Source organism: Durio zibethinus, chromosome 5, assembly GCF_047325235.1.
Source record: "Durio zibethinus cultivar Kanyao isolate XHJ-2024 chromosome 5, ASM4732523v1, whole genome shotgun sequence".
In the NCBI taxonomy this organism is placed as follows: domain Eukaryota; kingdom Viridiplantae; phylum Streptophyta; class Magnoliopsida; order Malvales; family Malvaceae; genus Durio; species Durio zibethinus.
In genome coordinates, this window is record NC_143166.1 from 7,517,073 (window position 1) to 7,537,128 (window position 20,056).

A 20,056-nucleotide genomic window follows, 5' to 3' on the forward strand; every position below is an offset into this window, starting at 1 on the left:
ACAAACATACAAAAAGATAGTACACCTGAATGGAAAATCAAAGGTAACTGAGTCATTATTGGTCATAATAAATATATTGACCAAATACAATAAATCTATTGACAAACTTGACTAAGCAAATTCCTGGTATTGAAAAAAGAAAGAAAAGCTTACTACGAACCAGGATGTTTCCTGGTGGGTACAGAGCTCAAATTGTGTGCTTAGGACAAAATAGAAGCCAATTGTAAGCTCGATTGTCTCAGGTTTGCAGATTGACCCACCCACCTATCCTGTCGAAATCCAGACGTTGAGCAATCCAAGTCTCAGCCGTCAGACTATAAGGTTTTATTTCTAACGACACAAATCAAAAATCGAAGAGTATGCAAATTGATGTAGTTTATTCTTGTGGCGGCTACAGGCAAATTTTAAGGTTTTGCTTTCAATGACGTGAACTTTTTCTTCCCTAGCCTTCTATTATTCTTGGGAATCCATCAATTTGTTTAATACCGTTTGCTTCCACCAGAGAGTAGACAGGAGAACCTCTCAAGTTTCGTAACCTGAAGGGCACATATTCTCCAGTCATAAAATCGAGTCCCACCATTACACATTTACACTATTATAGCCCAGTGGCCGGCGCTTTGAAGACGGAGTTCTTTGTCCTAGGCTCCTTGCCGAAACAAGTTTGAACATGTACCTTCATTTTCGCTTGTAAAGATGAGCATTGATTCGAAAAAGTTTGAGTGTATAAGAAGCAATCATAAAGCAAAGTAAGCACCGAGCAGCACTTCATGACATGCATGCTTATTTTTAAAGAAAAAGGAGCTTATAACAAAATAGTAAAGTAGGGGAAAGGGCGAGAATATTTCCTACAAAAGGATCCAAGCAGCCAGTATTATGGAGAATACAAGCTTCTAAAACTGGAGTTCCCTCGGCAGTTTAGAACATTTCATATTGCATGCATTTGCAAGAATATTCTTTCTAGCAACAGCATAGTGAAAGACAATTCATTTGAAATATTGATATGAAAACTTTCTAATCAGCTTGGATTCAAAAAATGTGACAGCTGATTCATGGTTCACTATCTAACCCAAAGGAAAGATACAATGGTTTTACTTAGACAAGATTCATGAATATTTGAGCGCCCCATCATACCAAATGAACAAAGAGTCATGGTTGCCTTTTGGAACGAGGCAAGAGAGCAAGAAGAATCTTTTTCCTAGGGCCCTGCAAATCAAACCACCTTCATTAGGGACAACTCAGCATGTTATGTAAATTTCAACAGCTATATCTTAAGATTACATTTCCACATGCATACACACATGATTGGAGGGGAGAGCAAACAGTTACCAAACTATATTAACATAAAAAATAATTATGATAAAAATTTTTTTGACCAAAGGATGTATCTAGAAAACACCCTAATCACAAGCCCATTTTACCACTTAAAAGTAAAATCCCGTAAATTTATTGTGAGCAAGAGGCAAATTGCAAATCTTCTCATCTGTACCACGGAAAGCACCTGGATACTGCAGCCTTTCAAAAGTTGAAACAATTAAGTAGTAGGCTACTCAGCAGTAAACCTGGAACTATAACTAGAACTTAGCAGCAAGGAAAATCCCTGATTTCCTAGTACATAGTGCTAATGAAAATTTTCAACTATATTCCACACGATCAACTTCATAGCAAGCTTTATATTCTCAGGCCACCGAGTAGCCAGAACAATGAATGAAAAGAATAAAACTATATGAGAGCCTTGAGTTATTATAAATTTGGCTTAGGCAACGGCAACAGGTAATCAAAATTCATATAAAAGAAATCAAAGCACACAGGCACTTACCATGAAGTACTTAGGCATTCAAATCAGTCGCAGCTTTGAGTGCAAGTGCACATACTAAAGATCAGAATTTTAAAAAAATGTTTTGGGAACTGAAGTTTAAATGCTTAACAATTTCAACTTTGTGAATCTAACTCATCAGAAATCTGAGTTTAGGTATGCACATCAGTTATTAGTTTGGGCACATCAATTATGAAAATAAAAAACAGAAAATTTTAATAATAAAAAATACTAATACAGAAAAGAAGGGTCAAATACCATAGGTATTCCTATCTCTTTAAGGTCATTTTCCCCCATTTGTTTCAATGCAGTCATATCCACCTGAATAAAATATCAAATCTACAGATCAGCCGAAAAAGGAGATTACAGATAAAACAAACAAACAAACATCCAATTCTCCAATCAAAATCACAATATCTATCCATGATATTTCAATAACTTAAAAAAAAGTAAAGTAAAGCAAATCTTCAAAATTTGCATGATAGAACAGCTGCAGCAACAACCTCCATCCAGAAATTTCCTCTGTACAGTCTGTTTGCGAACATCAGTCACTAAATGCTTCTTGAAGATACTTTGCATTGTTTTATAAGATAGATTCACAATTAGAACATCACCAAAATTTGCAGCTATCTCAAACACAACAATGTCAGCTATAGAAGGCATAGCAACTGTATTTGACATTTTTAAGTCAGAGTAAATTTTGATATTTTATTTAAAGTAAAATCAAATAAGATAGATGTGCCCCTGCATCTTCCTAACACAACATCCAAGCATCAATTGCAACTGTTAAAGCTACAAGAAATTACTGGTTTGTCCTATCCCCTATTTGATTATTCGGAAAGGCTTCCTCCAAAAACACACTTTCCTATCCCCTATTTGATCATCCAGAAAGGTTTCCTCCAAAAACAAACGCAGTGCCCTCAGACATACATTTTTTGTTGTCTTTCTAGTACTATTGGACATCCCCCACCCCTTTTTTCATTTTGGGGAGACGATTGCCAATCTAGCATGGGGAGGAAAAAGATGGTTGCTTTGTACATGAATGATTCCCCCCCCCCCCCCCTTTATTTTTTTTAACAAGAGGAAGATCATTAGAAGGTTACATAATAAGATGTAAAGCTCTTTCATCGCATAAACTTCATCCCTCGGCCTAAGGTTAAATTATGTGAATCATATGTTGAATATCTCTAGATCTAATCATCAGAGTTCCGCTTTGGGATATAAAACATAAATATTAATCTTTGCTTCTACAAAGCTCCATGTTTATTTTTATTTGGATAAGCATGTGCGAAGGCATCTTTACATTACCAACAGCCTGGCCAACGCCAAGCTAAACAATTTAACGTGAAAGTGATGTAACATTGATGAGCAATCCTCAGTCTTACCAAGATCATTTGAAATGTGACAGAAAAGAAGCCAAAATCACTATTGATGCTGAAATCATTTTTTTGCAATAAAATAAAAAAGAAAATATCCCATTAGGTGAAGATGCAAGAAACACCCTAGGATCTTGAATTCCTCCAATGTGCCAAACTACTTACTAAAATAACCAAAGAAAACAAATGGGAAGCGATAAACTACCATAAAGAAATTACATATAAAAATGAAGACACATCTTTGTTCTCAGCTGATTACTCCTCCACTGCATCTCATGGATACCCTTTTTCTTTCAATAAAAAAAAAAAAAAAAAAAAAAAAAACCACTAAGTCCTTACTCAGGGAGAATTTTACTAATGAATTAGATTGCTTACTTCCTCTGCCTTGAAAAGAATTGCATATTTTCCCAACCCCAGTGAATGTAGCAAGCCTTCAACAGTTTGTTGTTCATCACCCTATATAGCAGCCAGCCAAAAGAAAAAAGTAAGAAAAATCATCTAAACATTGCTCTTTATAAATCAATGTATGCATATAACTTAAAAAAAAAAAAAAAGCCTGGGATCAAACCATGACTAATAATTTATGCACGACCTGTAAAGCAAATAGCATTGAACACTTGATAAAAACATGGTTGGAAGCTTTGCAAAAATATGGTGAGAATCAAGGCAGCAAAGAGTCAGCAGAGAAAGCAAAGATACAGGCATAGAGGCAAAAAAGAAGACAGGAATAATTACTTCTTAGAATCCAGATGTGATGAGCAAAAGCAAAAAAATAAAAAAGCTTTCATAGAGAAGATTCTTTCTGCATGTGATGAAAGAGTGAAAAGAGGAGGCATCAAGGGGGTTCTTAAAGAACATGTAGCCCCTACTATTTGAAATTCTGTATGTGTAATAACATAATCTTAGGCACGTTAACATACAGCTTCAAAGCAGCCTCAACTACTACTTGTTCAGAACCAGAAGTGACCAGACCAATAGCTACCTACAGGTAGCAGAAACTTCTTAGAATAAGATCAAGGAAGAGTATGCCAAATACCTAAAAATGAAATGTCATATTTAGTCTCCAGAAGATAATTTGGAAAACCAACATAAAGATAATGGGTTCTTAAACTTTTTGAACAGCATATTATCCTGTAGACAACATTAAATGGTTGACCAAAAAACTAACTAGATGGAAGATCCAGACAAGATACTATATTGATCTTGACTTTCCAAGCATATTGGTATGAGAATAACATATCACGTTTCTTTTGACTGTTTAAAAAATGCAAACACAATAAACATTATCAAACAAAGTACATCAGGAGTTATATGGTAAAGAACAGACTGAAATTATGAACACAAGCAGCAGATATTCACAAGAAAATATATTGTCAAAAAATATATGTAAAACATGTTCATTGCACCCTTCACTGGTAGAATGGAAAGTAGACGGCAAATAGTACGTACAGAGTATGAACTTTTTTGTACAATGCCCCTTGGAGGAGGAACTAGACTTGGAATTGGGGGACCTGGGGGCATAGGCTTTGCTGAAGTGGTAGCTAATGTGGGCTTTGTAACAAAAGATCCAGTACGCACAGGCCTAGGAGCATCAAGAACATCTTTGCCCATGTATGGAACTGTCCTCACATCATCATATGTCCTGTTTACTGGCCTTCTCTGTAGCTCTTCAACATTTCTTGGGGGAGATAAACCTCTAGAAGCACCCATTACTCTATCTGGTGATCGTTGTCTTAAATGATCTAAAGTCCAAGGAGAATAAGAACTTCTTGGTGTGGTCACAAGAGGCAAATCATCCGCACTTCTTGTGGAAGGAATTCTAGCCAACATACTGGCTTCCCTTGATTCAGGCATTCGCTCCCTAGAATCAGGCATTCGCTGATGTGTCTCATAACTGTTAACTGGAGGCTGTCCCATTCTTGACAACTTTTCACGAAGGTCCATGCCCTTCTGGTTATCATCACTCTGAGCCCGTCTAAACACGTTTTTTTGCATGAGTTTAAATCGGAGGTCATCTTTACCAATGTGAACATCTTTTTTTTTATTCAAAAGAAGCAATGTTAGTAATCTCACAATCAGTTCAGAAATCAGAAAGACAAAGATATTGCAATGCAGAAGTACAAGTTTGTTACCATTCAAGCCATTAGCGTTCAAACTTGTTGTATGACCGTCACCTCTTTGTCTGTAGAAAAGGCAAAGTAGTGCTATAACTTTTTATATAAGTAAATTTCATTGATAAACTACTAGTGTGAAAATGTATTTACAGAGAATGTAAACACTAAAGAGAAGGCAAAGGATTAGCTCTCATGGTGTATGTTAATGCAATTCTTTATTTTTCCTAAAGTATTCTTGTCCAACACATATCCAACACTCAAAAGTGGAAACAATATGCAGTCCTGAACTTTCAAATTATAGGAAAAACTTTGAAAAAAATTTGAACAAATCCATATCTAACAGTCACTCTCAAGAAGGCCTAAACCTGTAGTAACAGAAAACTCTTATTTCGATTCAACAAATACCGAAAATAAGGGATCAAATTTGCAAGCTCCATATAACATGAATGAAAGAACATCATCATCACCATCCTATAAGAAAAACAGAACATTACTTAAATAGCCATTGCACAAGCACCGACATTGCAAAGCAAGATTTTGAAATGCCGTCAAAACAACAGTAAAATTCCTAAAAACACACCGTTTGTTGTTGAGCTGACTTCCACGCAACAAGGAACTATCTATATTGCCTCCTAACCTATCCCTTACAGACCGCTTACTTCCAGCAACAGGATGAGAATCAGAAAAATCGACATTCGATGTTGCTCCAGCCCTCTTCACCACCTACACCAACATAATCAATAAAGTTCAGATTCACAACAAGCAAACAAAAGAAAAAGGAACTAAACTGGTTATTTTATTCAACAAAAATTAAAAAAAGCTTAAATACATTGAAATAAGTAAAAACCTGCCATGCTAAACTAAATCGTTCAAAGTCGAACTGAATTTATGTTCAAAGGAAAATTTTCCTACTAATTTCAAGCTTATTTCCTACATTTTATCAGCAACCAAACAAATACTTAAGGAACGTCACTAATTATTACTAAAAGGAAAAGAAAAAATATTAAGAGGAAAATGAATTAAAACAAATACCTGACCACTACGGCCGAGAGTGATAGTAACACGACCAGCTTCTGCCATGAAGAAACCCTAGACTAGTTAAAAATCGATTAATCGGGTCTTTCAGTTTTGAATTCTGAAGGATCAACTAAAATGATGCTTATCACTGTCTTTAAAAAAAGTTGAAAAAATAGAAACCCTAAGACAACTCAATGACGAAAATTAACTGTTCATTTTGGGAGATTTTGAACTTCGATCCAGAAAAAAATCGAAATGCAATCTTAACGTCACTGTTTTAAAAAATAATAAATTTAATTCGAAAATTTTAGGGTTTTCGAAAAAGAGAATCTGATTTTTTGGCCTAGAAGAAGAAAAGGGAAAACCAATGAAGATGTCGAGTGGTAGTGCGGCACCGGCACTGGAAATGTTACACGCGGTTGATCTTGTATGTTCAGTGTCAATATTAGACGTCTGACGTCTGATTCGTTCGTTTGCTGAGAATATCGAACGTCTGATTAATTCATAAGTCAATTTTCTCTATCTTTAAATTTGTTTTAGGAAAAAAAAAAAAGCAAAGTGCTTTGAAATAAAAGTATGAATTCCAAATTGAGATAATGGATCAAAATATTTACCAATTGCACCGTGATAAATAATTATTTTATTCAACAAAAATAATAAAAAAAAATCTTAAAACGGATGTTGCAATTACTAATTTGTCTTTTAGCTTTTAGCTTAATTAGTGAATTCACTCGGGACAAAGTAGATATTCACGAACCAAATCAAGTTGATCATCAGTTAAAAAGTTTGCGGTTAGATTTGTTTTGTGTAAGAGTTAAAATTTTTTAAAAACTTAATATTTTAATATTTTTAAATATTTTTTATAATTAAAATTAATAAAATTATTTTATAAAATAATATTTTATACTAAATTCAAACCCAAAAAATCATATTCAAAATTAATTAGAGTTAATCCAGACAAGATAGATAACTTAGCTCAAGAACTGATCTATCTCAAAGCTAAGAGTCATGATTTATTTCTTATTAGAATATGTCCCATCGTTGCGGGTTTTTTCCTTTATTTAAGAATATCCATTTCTTTATTTCAGTATATGTAAATTGAATTCTTTGGTTTTTTAATGATTAATTTTTTTTTCATTTAACAATTAAAAATAAACACTCCACGATTGAGAACTTAAGCAAACATATTGTTTTTTTTTTTCTTTTAAAAATTGAAATATCCCCCCATTTAAATATTTATAAGATTGTATTGACTAATTAACTCATAATACACTCAACGAAAAAAATTAACTCATAATATAAATTATAATAAATTCGTAAGGTGAAAATTTTAAATGAAAACATAAATTTTTATAAACATAATAAGTTTAAAGCTTGCTTTTCAGTCAACTCCTTTTGTCTTATACTTAGGTGTATTTTTCATAATTTTTTATTATTTACTACTAATTTTTCTTTATTTTTTATTTTTTTACCAAAAATCTAAAACATTTTAGTCAAGTTTAAATTAAAAAAATTAAAGAAACAAAGGAAAATAACAAATAAAAATGTTCTAAATTTTTTCTAAAAATATAAATTAATGAAAAGTTCAAACTATATGTCATTTTCTTAAATTTTATAATATCCAAATTTTTATAAACCTTGACTATTTAATGTTTTAAACTATTTTTAAATTATATTTTGTTACCAAAAATATTTAAAAGGAAGGAACATAGAGAAGAGAAAATAAAATATGAAAAAACAAATAAGAATAACAAAATAAAATCATAGTGTCATTTACTTATTTTTCCTTTTAATTAATAAGTGTATTATTCTTCTTTATTCATCTCTTTTTTTTTTCAAAATATTTTCACTCAAATTTAAAAGAAAAACAAATTATTGACTAAATGCAAATCTTTAATGACTTTTCTTAAAAATAATTCGAAATTATATTACTTTTAAAAACATTTTAAACAATAAAGTATAGAAAAAAATTCAAAATAATAAAAAAAAAACCTCCAAACCTTTAAACTTTTAAGATAGTGTTTGGTATCTTTTACAAGACTACCATAATAACGTAATTATCAACATGATCTTATTACTAAAGTGATTTTAACATTCGTGATTTGAAATTATTTTATCTGGTCAATCATTTTATTTTGTTAACAATAATTAATTTTTAGAAATTAAATATTACTACATTTGGTATTACTAAAAGTTAAATATTATTTTGTTTAAAAGTAAAAAAATAACCACGTATATTATAATAATTACATAAATTAATAATTTTATGGTTGTTAAAAGATAATAATTTGTAAAATACTAGTAATATTTATTTTATAAGAAAATATAATTAAATTATTAAATTAATAAATATGTTTATTGATAGGTAAATTTATTTTTATAATATAAATTATGAAAAATATTTAAATTAGAAAATGAAACCAATCTATAGATTCATAATGAAAGAAAAATAAAAAATCATATTATATAAAATATTAAAAAAATAAACAAATTATTTTGAACTTATTATAATGAATATTAGTTTAAAAATATAAAAAGTTATAATATAAAATAATTACAATTTTACGATACAACAAGATTTTAATTCACATATTAAATGGGTAAAACTAACTATTGTTAGTTTTACATATCATTTCATCTTAGTGATAAAAGTTTTTCACTATTTTGTATGGGAATTAAATCACCTTTCAAAGTAATGATTTAATCACTCTAAGTGATGTAAGATCACTGTTACATAGGATTATTAAGTGCTTACCAAACATAATGATTTAATTACCATATATAGATCACCATGACTTTTAGAGTGATCACCTCATGTCAAACACTACCTAAAAGGCAACTTGATTATTTAAGAGACATTACCAAAAAAACAAAAAATCAAATTGGCAAATGTTAATCAACGAATCTCTTAAGGAGGTGTTTTGTTCTCGGATACTTATATTTCAAGAGGAAAAGTGATATTAAAGGGGAATATGTAATTCTTTAAGTTTTGTTACTTTATGAAATGTAAGGTTTTTGTGCTTGATTTAGAAGAATGTAAGATTACCTAATAAAATATTTTATTATATTATCTTTAATGACATATAAACAATATGTGACATACACATTACACATGAAAAACATGTTATTTTCGTTGAAATTTAAAAATTTTGAAGTCTTTTTTTCATATTTTCAACAAAATAATTTTATAATTTTAATTACTATCCTTACATTGATTATTCTTATGTAAAGAAAATATGTAAATTCTACGTATGTAAATGTATTTTAAAATTTATATGTAATAATATTAAGTTAAAATATTTTATGTTTTATTTTAATTTTGTTACGAGAATCAACATTTGCTATGTTTTTTTATATTAAAAATGCGGTCATTATAAAAAATTTTAGAATTTTGAAAATAAAGTTTCAACGTCCACTACATTTTTTATCTTAAAAACATGGTCTTTGTTAAAATTTCAGAATTTCAACATCCATTACGTTTTTTATCTTAAAAATGTGGTCTTTGTTAAAAATTTAAAATTTCAAAAATTAAGTTATAACATTCACTACATTTTTTATCTTAAGATACGGTTTTTGTTAAAATTTCATAATTTCGAAATTCCAACATCCATTATGTTTTTTATCATAAAAATGTGATTTTTGTTAAAATTTTTAAAATTTCGAAAATAAAGTTTTAACACTCATTTTGTTCCTTATCTTAATAATATGGTATTTATTAAAATTTTAGAATTTCGAAAATATGGTTTATCTTTCAAATCTCAATATAATTAATATTTAAAATAATTTTAATTTTAAATAATTTAATATTATTTAAAATATATACATATGTTAACAATTATTATATTTTTATTAAATAAATTCAAATCAATTGTACAAAATAAAAATTTAATCATAATGAATAAAAATTCAACATAAATAACTTTTGAATTAATTTTATATTTTTTGAAAAATGAAATTCAAACATAGTGATTGCTAAGTGTTAAAAGATGAAACTTAAAATTCTATGTGAGTGTCAGTTTGGGTCTTGGTTTATCAAGTAATTTTTTGATATTGTAGGGTAAAATAGATAGTAAAAATAATTTATCCAGAGCAAAAATGAGATCAATTTTGCATTCTATGAAGAATATTAGAAAACTTAGAGAAAGGTTTATGATTTAAGCCTATTTTCTCTTTTTTTGACACTACTGAAAATTTTAAAAACCCTCAAGGAATCAATTATAGGAACTAAACATATAAATCAAATTACAAAAAGTAAGATTTGTAGGAGAAATCTTACTTTCTCTCAAACCAAACACCCCATAAGTAACTTCCTTTTATAATAGGTATAGATTTCAAAAATATTAATTAGCTAATAAAATTATTAGTTACTGAATTTTAATATGATTATTAATCATATTATCATTGTTGATAATATTTTGGACATGGTGGCTAAATACTTTGCAAAAAAGTAACTAGGAAGCTAACTAAAGGCTAGAGCAGCCTGTAAGACAAGAAATGATTAAAATGTACCAAAGATAAGATTTTGAGGTACATTTCGACATTTAAATTAATAAGTGAAAGACGAAAGGTGAGGTAAAGGGAAGAAATAGGTGAAAATAAGTAGGAGTGAATAGAAAAGTTAGAATAAGATACTGTTGTTATAACGTATCGGTAAAAGGACTCGATCAATAAACGTAAAAGCAAAGAGTCACCACTAATCTTTTTTGTTTATGTGTAATTGATCACCCAAAAATTTATTTTTATATAAACTCTAAAATAAATTAAGATTTATTTAAAAATATTTTGGTCTATGAATCAAAGTTGGGTTCGAAAATATGGTTATGTATGAGGAAGATTATAACATTCCCATAATATTAGTTTGTAGATAGTACCAATTGATTTTATATTATTTATCAAGCCTAACATTTTTTTTTATTCAAGAAAATTTCATATTGGAAATTGACCTTAAATTACTATGATATTTCAGCAAAAATTTAAGAATATTTCATTTCCTTAAGAGTTTTTAAGATATCTATTTATATTTTTAAAGGGGCTTCATCGTCAGATTTTTAAAAAAATATTTTTATTAGTTATTTTCTTATAATTTTTTTTATTTTGCACAACATTCTAAATACTCTAATATTTTATTAGTATTTAGAAGATAATATCTTCTTTATGAATTTACGTAGAAATTGCTATTATAATTTTCTAATAATTTCATCATTAGAAGATTCAAAAAAAATTATTTTTCATTTTTTAAGAAAAATTGATATTTCAATTTGTCCTAAACATTGTTTTTTTAGTTATTGTAAGGAACAAAATTTATATTAACTTTCTCCTTAATTGATTTTGTTTATTTTATTTCTTTTTTATTCCTAAAGAATTTTAAGAAAAATTGATATTTCAACTTTTTCCTAAATATTTTCAAAATTTAATCTAAGGAAAATTTAATATTTCAACTTTTTCCTTAGTGTTTTTTTTATATATCTTTTTTTATTTTTATTTTTAAAAAATTTAGAAAAAATTGATATTTCAACTTCTCTCTTAGACCTTTCTTTAAAAAATAAAGTTTTTTTATTAAATTTTTACTTTCAAACAATATTTTAGAAAAAATTGATATTTCAAAATTTTTCTTAGCATTATTCCAAAGTTTTTTTTTTGTTTTTTCCTAGCAAATTTCACACAAAAATAAATTTAAAATATGTAAAAAATAAAAATAAAAATATTAAAAAATTTGAGCTCAAAAATATGAAAAAAAAACTAAAAATGCCTTTAGTCAATATGGTCAATGGTCCAACAGCCGATTTAGTGTGTTTTAACTAGTTTAGAGTAGTGTAGTCGATTTAGTGTAGTTTGCTATGGATCTTGGTGATTTAATACGGTCTGGAGCAGTTTATAATGCTTTACACTAGTTCAAGTTGGTCTAGGGTGGTTTAACTTGGTTTAAGTTGGTTGGCTGGTTCAACTTAAAAGAGAAAGATTTTTGGGACGAGTACGCGGATCTCGAGTCAAGTTTTAGGTTGACAAGTTTTGGTTGAAATTATGCCATTTTAACAAAGCCTCAAATAGCCTAAAATAGAATTTTTAAAATTTTTTTCTCTTTTCTCTTTCTCTCTCTCTTTTTCTCTTTTCCTTAGATTTTTTCTATCTTTTTCTCTCTTTAAAATAAACCCAAAAATTGGTAGCTAAACCCAAAACCTAGCGACAGAGTGCCATGCATTCGTTAGTCATCTTTGTCAGAAAAAGCCCAAAAACTCTAAAAATTTTCTCTTCACCACTCTCAACAGTGATTTGAGCTTCGTTTTGTAAGAAATGACCCTGAACAGCATAAATCAAGCTTGGAAGTTTCAATTAAAATGATTTTTTTTTGTTTTTGCTTCTGGTGCTATGCTCAATTTTCATAAGGGATGTGTGTTTCTTTTTTTTTTTTTTTTATAGTGATGGGAAGTTAAAAATCTAGACAAGGTAATAGGATTTTTTTTTTTGGCTAGGCAAAGTGTTCTTTTCTAGGTTTTATTTTTTACAATTTTTTTGTTTGGCTTGGCAGGGTTTTGTTCTTTTGGATTTTTCTTATCTGCTTTGTCTGTGAATTGCAAGCTTAATTTATAGAGGTTTTTTTAGCCATCAAATCCCATGCGTTTAAAGAATTGTGAAAGACATTTTGGGGTTGACACCAGTGACTTTAATTGTTGGATTTGTTGTTGAAAAATTAGGCAATGGTAAGTGGTGTGAGAATTTAATGCAATAAATGTATTGAGACTTTAGGAGAGTGAAGAAGAAAAACAATGAGATGGTAGAAGAATAAGGAAAATGAAATAAAGAAAAAAGAAATAATAATAATAATAATAATAATAATAATAATAATAATAGTAGTAGTAGTAGTAGTAGCAACAACAATAATAACAACAATTTAAAATGATCCAAATAAATTCAATTAAAGTATTCGACTAAATTTGAGTGGAACCAAAAATCAATTCAGATTTATTTTGACACAATACTCGATTTTTTGAATAAAATAAATGTTTACACCTATCTTAATCGTACCTTTTATAAAACAGATGAGTAATTAACTGCTATCACTATTAGCAACTGGTTGTTGATCAAGTGTTAGTGGTTTATTTGGTGATTAATTGGTGTTGATGTAATCAATCTTTTTATCTTATTGTTAACGAATGTTAATTTGACGATGCAAATTGACAAATACTAACTTGAGGATCATAATGTCGATTAAGGCAAGCAGTATGGTATAATAATTATTACATTAAATGAATGGTACGAAGAAGAAAAAATGTTATCTCATAAAATTCATAAAAAAAACACTATTATTTTGGCTTTAGACTTTTGGTATTTAAGCTTGACAAAAGAAATTGGACAGAATAAGACTTATTTAAGTTGAATGCATATTAGATTGGATTCATGGATTAGGTCTAATTAAACCACATAGTCCAATTTTTTTCCACTCTCTTTATTATCTAAATTGTTTTAGCTAAGGATTTTTTCCCTTATTAATTTCTTTTTTTTTTATGCTTTCATTTTTTTCTCTTTTAATCTTATCAAATTTTTTATGATAGAAAGAAGTATGGCCAATAGGTAATAGCAGCAATGGCCAGCTATAGAGCTCTAACTATTGGAATAATCAAAATCAAGCATGTTAGAAATGAAGTTTAGTCATTATTTAATATTTCATCTAATCTGCAAAGATCAAATTTAACAAAAAACATGGTCAAATTTTTTGTTAGAGGGTAGTCCCACATACTTTAATGACGACATTTTTTCTTTCCATTCTTTCTCTTTTTTAAGAAATTATGGAGACCCACACCTAACATATGATGTATTGTCCACTTTGACCCGAAGATCTTATGGTTTTGTCCCACAAAAGATACCTCACTAGTTTTGGTTTAAATCTCTACATATATATCGTATTATATCCACACATTCTTCCAATGTCGGATTGAGGGCATCACAATCTTTCCATATTTAGAGTTTAACGTTTCAGTCAAGCTAAGTCTAACCGTAGGACCAAGATCACACAAAACATTGGGATATTAGATGTGACTTCTTACTATGTAGCATTTAGTAACTCTCATGACCCCATCATGTAATACTTAGTGACTTTCATGATATAGTGCTTAGTTCCCGTTAATTGGTGACTGCCAAATACTATTTGTAAAAATTCACACTCAACCTACGAGATATTGTCTACTTTAACCCGAAGATTTCATGGTTTTATCCCACAAAAGATACCTTATAGCTTTGGGTTTAGATCTCTACATATATATCATAATATATTTACATATTTTTTTAATGTGGGATTGAAAGCATCACAGATATAAATTTTAAAAGAAAATTTTTATATCTTTTGAAAAAGTAAAAATAAAAAAAAGTTAGAAATAGAAGGATAAAACAGATATTGCAATTTCTTTCAAAAACAAGACAATAATTGCAATATCTTTTTTATAAAAACATCTTATCAAATAATTGTTTATAATCATGATGTAAATATGAAATATTTTTATCCATTATTCCAATTACTTAAGGTGACGGTGCAAATTATACATATGTTAGTTTCATTTTCTTTATTTGCAATTCTCCGTATATAAAGGAGAAGCTTGCAGACCGAAAATTGGGAGCAACCAATGAGCATTCCACAGATAGGCACACAGGGTCTGATCCGATTGATACCCTTTTTCTTTTTTCTTTTCTCGTGATTTTTAAACTTTTAAAGGACATTTAATCTTTATTGGTTCTTCCTTTTACTTTGTAATTAATTTTATTTATTTATATTTGTATTGTGGTCTTGCCTGATTTTGATAGCAAAAGATAAGAGTTTGATAAAAATGTGTGATTTACATATTTCTTTGCTTTCAACAAAAAGGAAACCTTAAGAGCCTAAAGGGAAAAAACAAAGAAACAAATGTTGAATTTGATAAAAATGTATGATAATTGTTGTGAAAGATAATTGATTGTCATCATTAGTTTAATCTGCTCGTAAGATTTGTACTTCAGTTTAGATTATATAAATAAATTTTGTTTATATGTGTTGATGATATTTTGGAGGCAGTGACAGGATGGTTTGCTAGAAGGTTGTTAAGAGATTGATAGAGGATCAGAGTGACTTGCAAAAATTAAGAATGTTCAAGGCCTGCCGAATATTAACATATCTTATTTCTATGATAAATTTTGTTACTTATTTTGACTTATATCCTCTATATATGTTGGTACACATCATCATATGAACAAAATGATCAGTCATTTAATCTTTTCAAATTTTTTTTAGAAATCAAACTTATCAGTCGTTTTTAATGATTGAATTGTACCATTAATAGAAATTTTACTTGCGTTTCATTACAGATAAAATAATTTTATTTAAATATTTTAATTTTTAAAGATATTTACATTTTTCTATTTTTATTGATTTATTTATTTAAATTTCCAAAAAAAATTATTTTAATAAAATGAAACGTAAGGTAAAAAATGAAATATACACTTAAACGTTTCATTTACTGAAAAATTTCATCATTTGAGTTATATTTAAAAATATTTTTCATCTAAAATTTTTTGAAAAAAAGTAACTATTGGTGATTTTTTTAAAAAAATTCTATCATTGGATTTATTTTTTTATTAAAATTAAAATTAAAATTTTCAAAATTTATTTTAGATATTCAGAACTTGTAAGTGGTAAACAAGTAATTTTATGATATGGGTTCATGGCATTATTGATATTTGTTAAGGGTAAAAAAGTCATTTTATATGATAGAACCCCCCCCCCCCCACCCCACCAATCATAAATTTTTATTCAAAATCCCATATTCCCTTGGGTGAAATGATACAGCGTGATGATTGATGGGTATGCGCAAAATTATCGACTTGATGATTCAATTCAGCTGTTAATGCCAGTAACAGAAACCGTTTCTTGGAATTAATGACTGTATTGTGGGGAATTAGTTACGACCAAGAAGCTTTTCGATGAAATGTCGGGATGAAATATTGTTTCCTGGACGACAATGGTAAATAGGTGCTTGCAGTTTGGGAAATCCGAGATGTGTGAAAGGTTGTTTTTCGAGATGTTAGTGAAGGATGTCGCGGCTTGGAATTCAATGATTTATGGGTATTAGAAGTTTGGGAGAGTTGATAAGGCGGTGAGCTTGTTTGAAAGATGCCATTTAGAGTGTGATTTCCTGGACTTCAATGATTGATGGGCGGCATTATAATGGTAGGACTGATGAATATTTGATCTTTGCCTTCATGGCAAATATTATATCGCTTAAAAAGTCATTTTAAATGTTAAACAGCTATCAATCCCTAAAGCTTTTGAGATTCTTTTAATAGGTAACAAAGGTAGATTATTGCCTGTTTCTTTTTTATGATAAATATTGTTCCTTTTAAAACAAGTCTTTCTCATAAATAACCTTATAAGAAAACGAATTTTTCAAGTTATATTTTACAACATTAGAACGAATTCAATTTTTTTTTTCACGTATGTGAAAACCTATACATTATGTATAAAAAATCAGTTAATAAAATATGTTTGTCTTATGATTAAAGGTGAAGCAAAATATTGAAAAAATAAAAAATTAATTCGAAATTATAGTATTAAGTTTGGTACGGTCCATATCCTTTTTTTTTCGGTTTGGTTCATATCAATTTTTTTATTTGGTTCAGATTAGGTTTGAATATTAATATATATATATATATATATATATATTAGTCTAGGCATTTATTTTGTCCGAAAAACCAGATGTTGGGTCAAGATAAGTCTGAATTAATTTTTGATTTATTCGAATTTGTTCGAGTCTTTAATTGAATGCATAAGGTATTTTCATACTGGATCATTTTAAATTTTATTAAAATTTAAAATTTTTATTTATTAATTTTAACTTTTATTTTTACTTTTATTTTTATTTTTTATTATTATTATTATTATTATTATTATTATTGATTAATCTTAAAAAAATATAAAAAATGTGTTTAAACTTTCACAGCTAAAATCAAGCTACTAGAAAAAATCCCCCCCCCCCCTCCCCCCAAATAATTGGTGCATTGATGGCATTGAATTCTAGCTACCCTTAAGACGAAATTTGGTTGAATCTTACAGCAAAATTCAAGTGCCAAAAAATTCTTCACATAAGCCATAAAAGTCTTGAATCCTAGATTTTCTAAGATTTGAAATCTAAATTGGCTTTATAAAAACCAAGCAGCCTTGTAAAGAAAAAGGGAGAAAAACAACATAGCAATTTCACAGACGAAATTTTTTTTGAAGAGGATCTTATTGCCATTTGGCCAAAAAATACCCACACAAACAATTAGAACAAAAAACCTAGCCAAAATCATTCAAATTCCCTTTCAAGGGAAGCAACAAAAAAAAAAAAGAAAATAAAAGGTTTGATCTAGGTGTTCTGAGATTTTTTTTTTTGGAGAAACTAGTTTAAGAAAAAAGTTGAGGGGATAAAGAGGATCAATTTGGTGTTTTTTAGGATTTTTTTAAAAAATATTTTGGGTAGCATGAATCTTGAAAAACTTAAATTTTTTTTACGATTGGTTGAATTTTTTTACCACTGAAATTTGAAAATTTGATCGGATTCTAGAAAACCCTTAAATTTTCTAGCATGGTTGAAGTTTCTAGTGATAGCATGGTAGCGAGATCGAAAACTAGAAAATCATGGCAGCTAGCAAAAGGAGATGAAATTCTAAAGAAAGAAGCATTCGGTGAAGAGAGAGAGAGAGAGAGGAAAGAAAAATAAAAAAAAATAAAAGGGCCTTTTATACGCAACCAAAATGGCGTCATTTTGGACGCTAGACATACACTTGACCTGCACTTGATTTGCATGCCAACCCACTTAAGACCCAACCTATTTGTAAGTTTTTCATTTTCTAATTTCTTTTTATTTTTTGATTTGATTTGATTTGATTTTTTAAGATTTTATTATGTATTTTAAAATTATTTTTTAAAAAAGTTTTAAACAAAATTAAATGTTTATTACGAACCATAATTCAACAAAATATGAGATTTAAAATAAAAAGTAATTTTTGCTAAAAAATAAAAATATAAAAAATAATTATTGACGAAAATGGAAAGAGTTCTATTTTTCGTTAATTTTTACAAGTAAAAATCTTTCTTGAAATTTGCCCAAGTGTTGAGATTATTCAAGAAATTATTTTGCTAAAAAATAAAATTTAAAATAATGGATTTAAAATAATTAATTATTTGGATAAATATTCTAAAATGTAATTTTTAAAGAAAATTGAAAGAATTCAATTTTCTTTAATTAATACAAATAAAAATATTTTGGATTTCGCCAATTAAGTTTGGAAAGTCTAAAAATTATTTTTACTAAAATAAAAATCTATTTAAATAAATAATAAAATATGAAAGTGTTTATTTAAATAAATCTCTTGCATGAAAATTTTTAAGGAAAATTTGAAAAATCATATTTTTCTCAATTATTATCAAGAAAAAAAAATAGTTTTGTAATTTCACCAAAGAGTTAGGATGATCCTAAAATTAATTTTACAAATGAGATCTTTATTTGGATAATCACACGATAATATATTATAATAATTTATAAAAAATAATAATATTAATAATAATAACCATAAATAATTTATAATACTTTAATTTATACATGTCATTTGTGAATGAAAAAAATATCCAGATGAAATTTTTGGGAACTTTGTGAGTGGTTAACTTTCTTGAAATTTTCTTGAATGAAGATATATATATTTTTATAAATTTTTCCAAAACATTGAAAAATTTATAGAATGTTCAAATAATAAAATTTTTTAAAATAATAAAAATACTTGTCATAAATGAATTTTAAGAAATTAATTTTAAATTTTGGAAAATCGTGTTATCAAAATAAAAAGGTAACACATGTTTAAATTGGTACTATTTTTTGAATAGGTAATATGAATGTGTGAATACGTTCTTCACTATTAATTGTATTTTTGGATACAACCCTGATTTCACAAATTAAAGCACCTTTTGGTAAATCTTAATTAATTTTAAAATTTTATTAAAAAATGATCTTTTGGATGGCTAATCCTATCTTAAAAAAAATTTGTGATGACTTTCTAAATTTTCTCCAAGTGTAACAATTGAGTCCCTAAATGAAAAAATTGTTATGACGTTACAAACAATAATTAAACCCTATGAAACACTTAATGGACAAATCTGTTATAATTATAGAAGATGATTTCGCAATAATTCATTTTTATTAAGTAATAGATTATAAAACATTTTATAGTAATTATATTTTTTGAATAGAAGTATCATGTATGTAATCTTCTTGTTTGGAAAGAAAAAATCATTAGACCACTAACCTTCTTAATTGAACACAATCAAACTTTGAGTAAGGATTTTGTAATACGTATATTACATTTGTTGAGCCTGCCACAACATTCAATCAACAAAGATCTCATCATAGATTAATACTGTAACATTGTAATATAACCATTCAATAGAACTAACAATATCAAAAGTTATGAAAGTTGTTAAATCGATCTAAAATGTAAAGTAACACATATCAATTGTATTGGCAATTTTAAACAATTAGTCAAAAATGGATAAGATTGGCTAGTTGTGTGGATAAAATTATCAGATAAAGTGGAGAAGAGAGTTTGAGTTTTCTCTAAAGCCCCGTATCCCCTTTATAATCTAAAACATTTGTCATTGTCTACTTATTATAGTAGGTAACATTTATTAGATTAAGTAATATTAGGTATAGTTAATCTCTAACAACTATTTACTAGATAGTGAT

The 20,056-nt window shown here is 28.0% G+C and overlaps 1 protein-coding gene across 3 annotated transcripts; it reads right to left on the bottom strand.

Moving 5' to 3' along the window:
* Positions 1-821: 821 nt before the first annotated feature.
* On the bottom strand, positions 822-6,837 carry LOC111282808 (uncharacterized). Of its 3 annotated transcripts, XR_016342145.1 has the most exons (9): positions 6,336-6,837; positions 5,884-6,026; positions 5,709-5,774; positions 5,322-5,371; positions 4,639-5,222; positions 3,565-3,645; positions 3,409-3,479; positions 2,072-2,134; positions 822-1,203 (listed from the first exon to the last, which is right to left on the bottom strand). XR_016342145.1 is itself a non-coding variant. In XM_022871061.2 (8 exons), the coding sequence occupies exons 1-8, from the start codon at positions 6,381-6,383 to the stop codon at positions 1,147-1,149; spliced, it is 1,092 nt and encodes a 363-aa protein (XP_022726796.1). In that variant the 5' UTR covers positions 6,384-6,827; the 3' UTR covers positions 822-1,146. The 3 variants fall into 3 exon arrangements, 2 of the variants coding, with proteins under 2 accessions (XP_022726796.1, XP_022726798.1); XM_022871061.2 differs by lacking the exon at positions 3,409-3,479 and having other exon boundaries at positions 6,336-6,827; XM_022871063.2 differs by lacking the exons at positions 3,409-3,479; positions 5,709-5,774 and having other exon boundaries at positions 6,336-6,818.
* Positions 6,838-20,056: the final 13,219 nt, after the last annotated feature.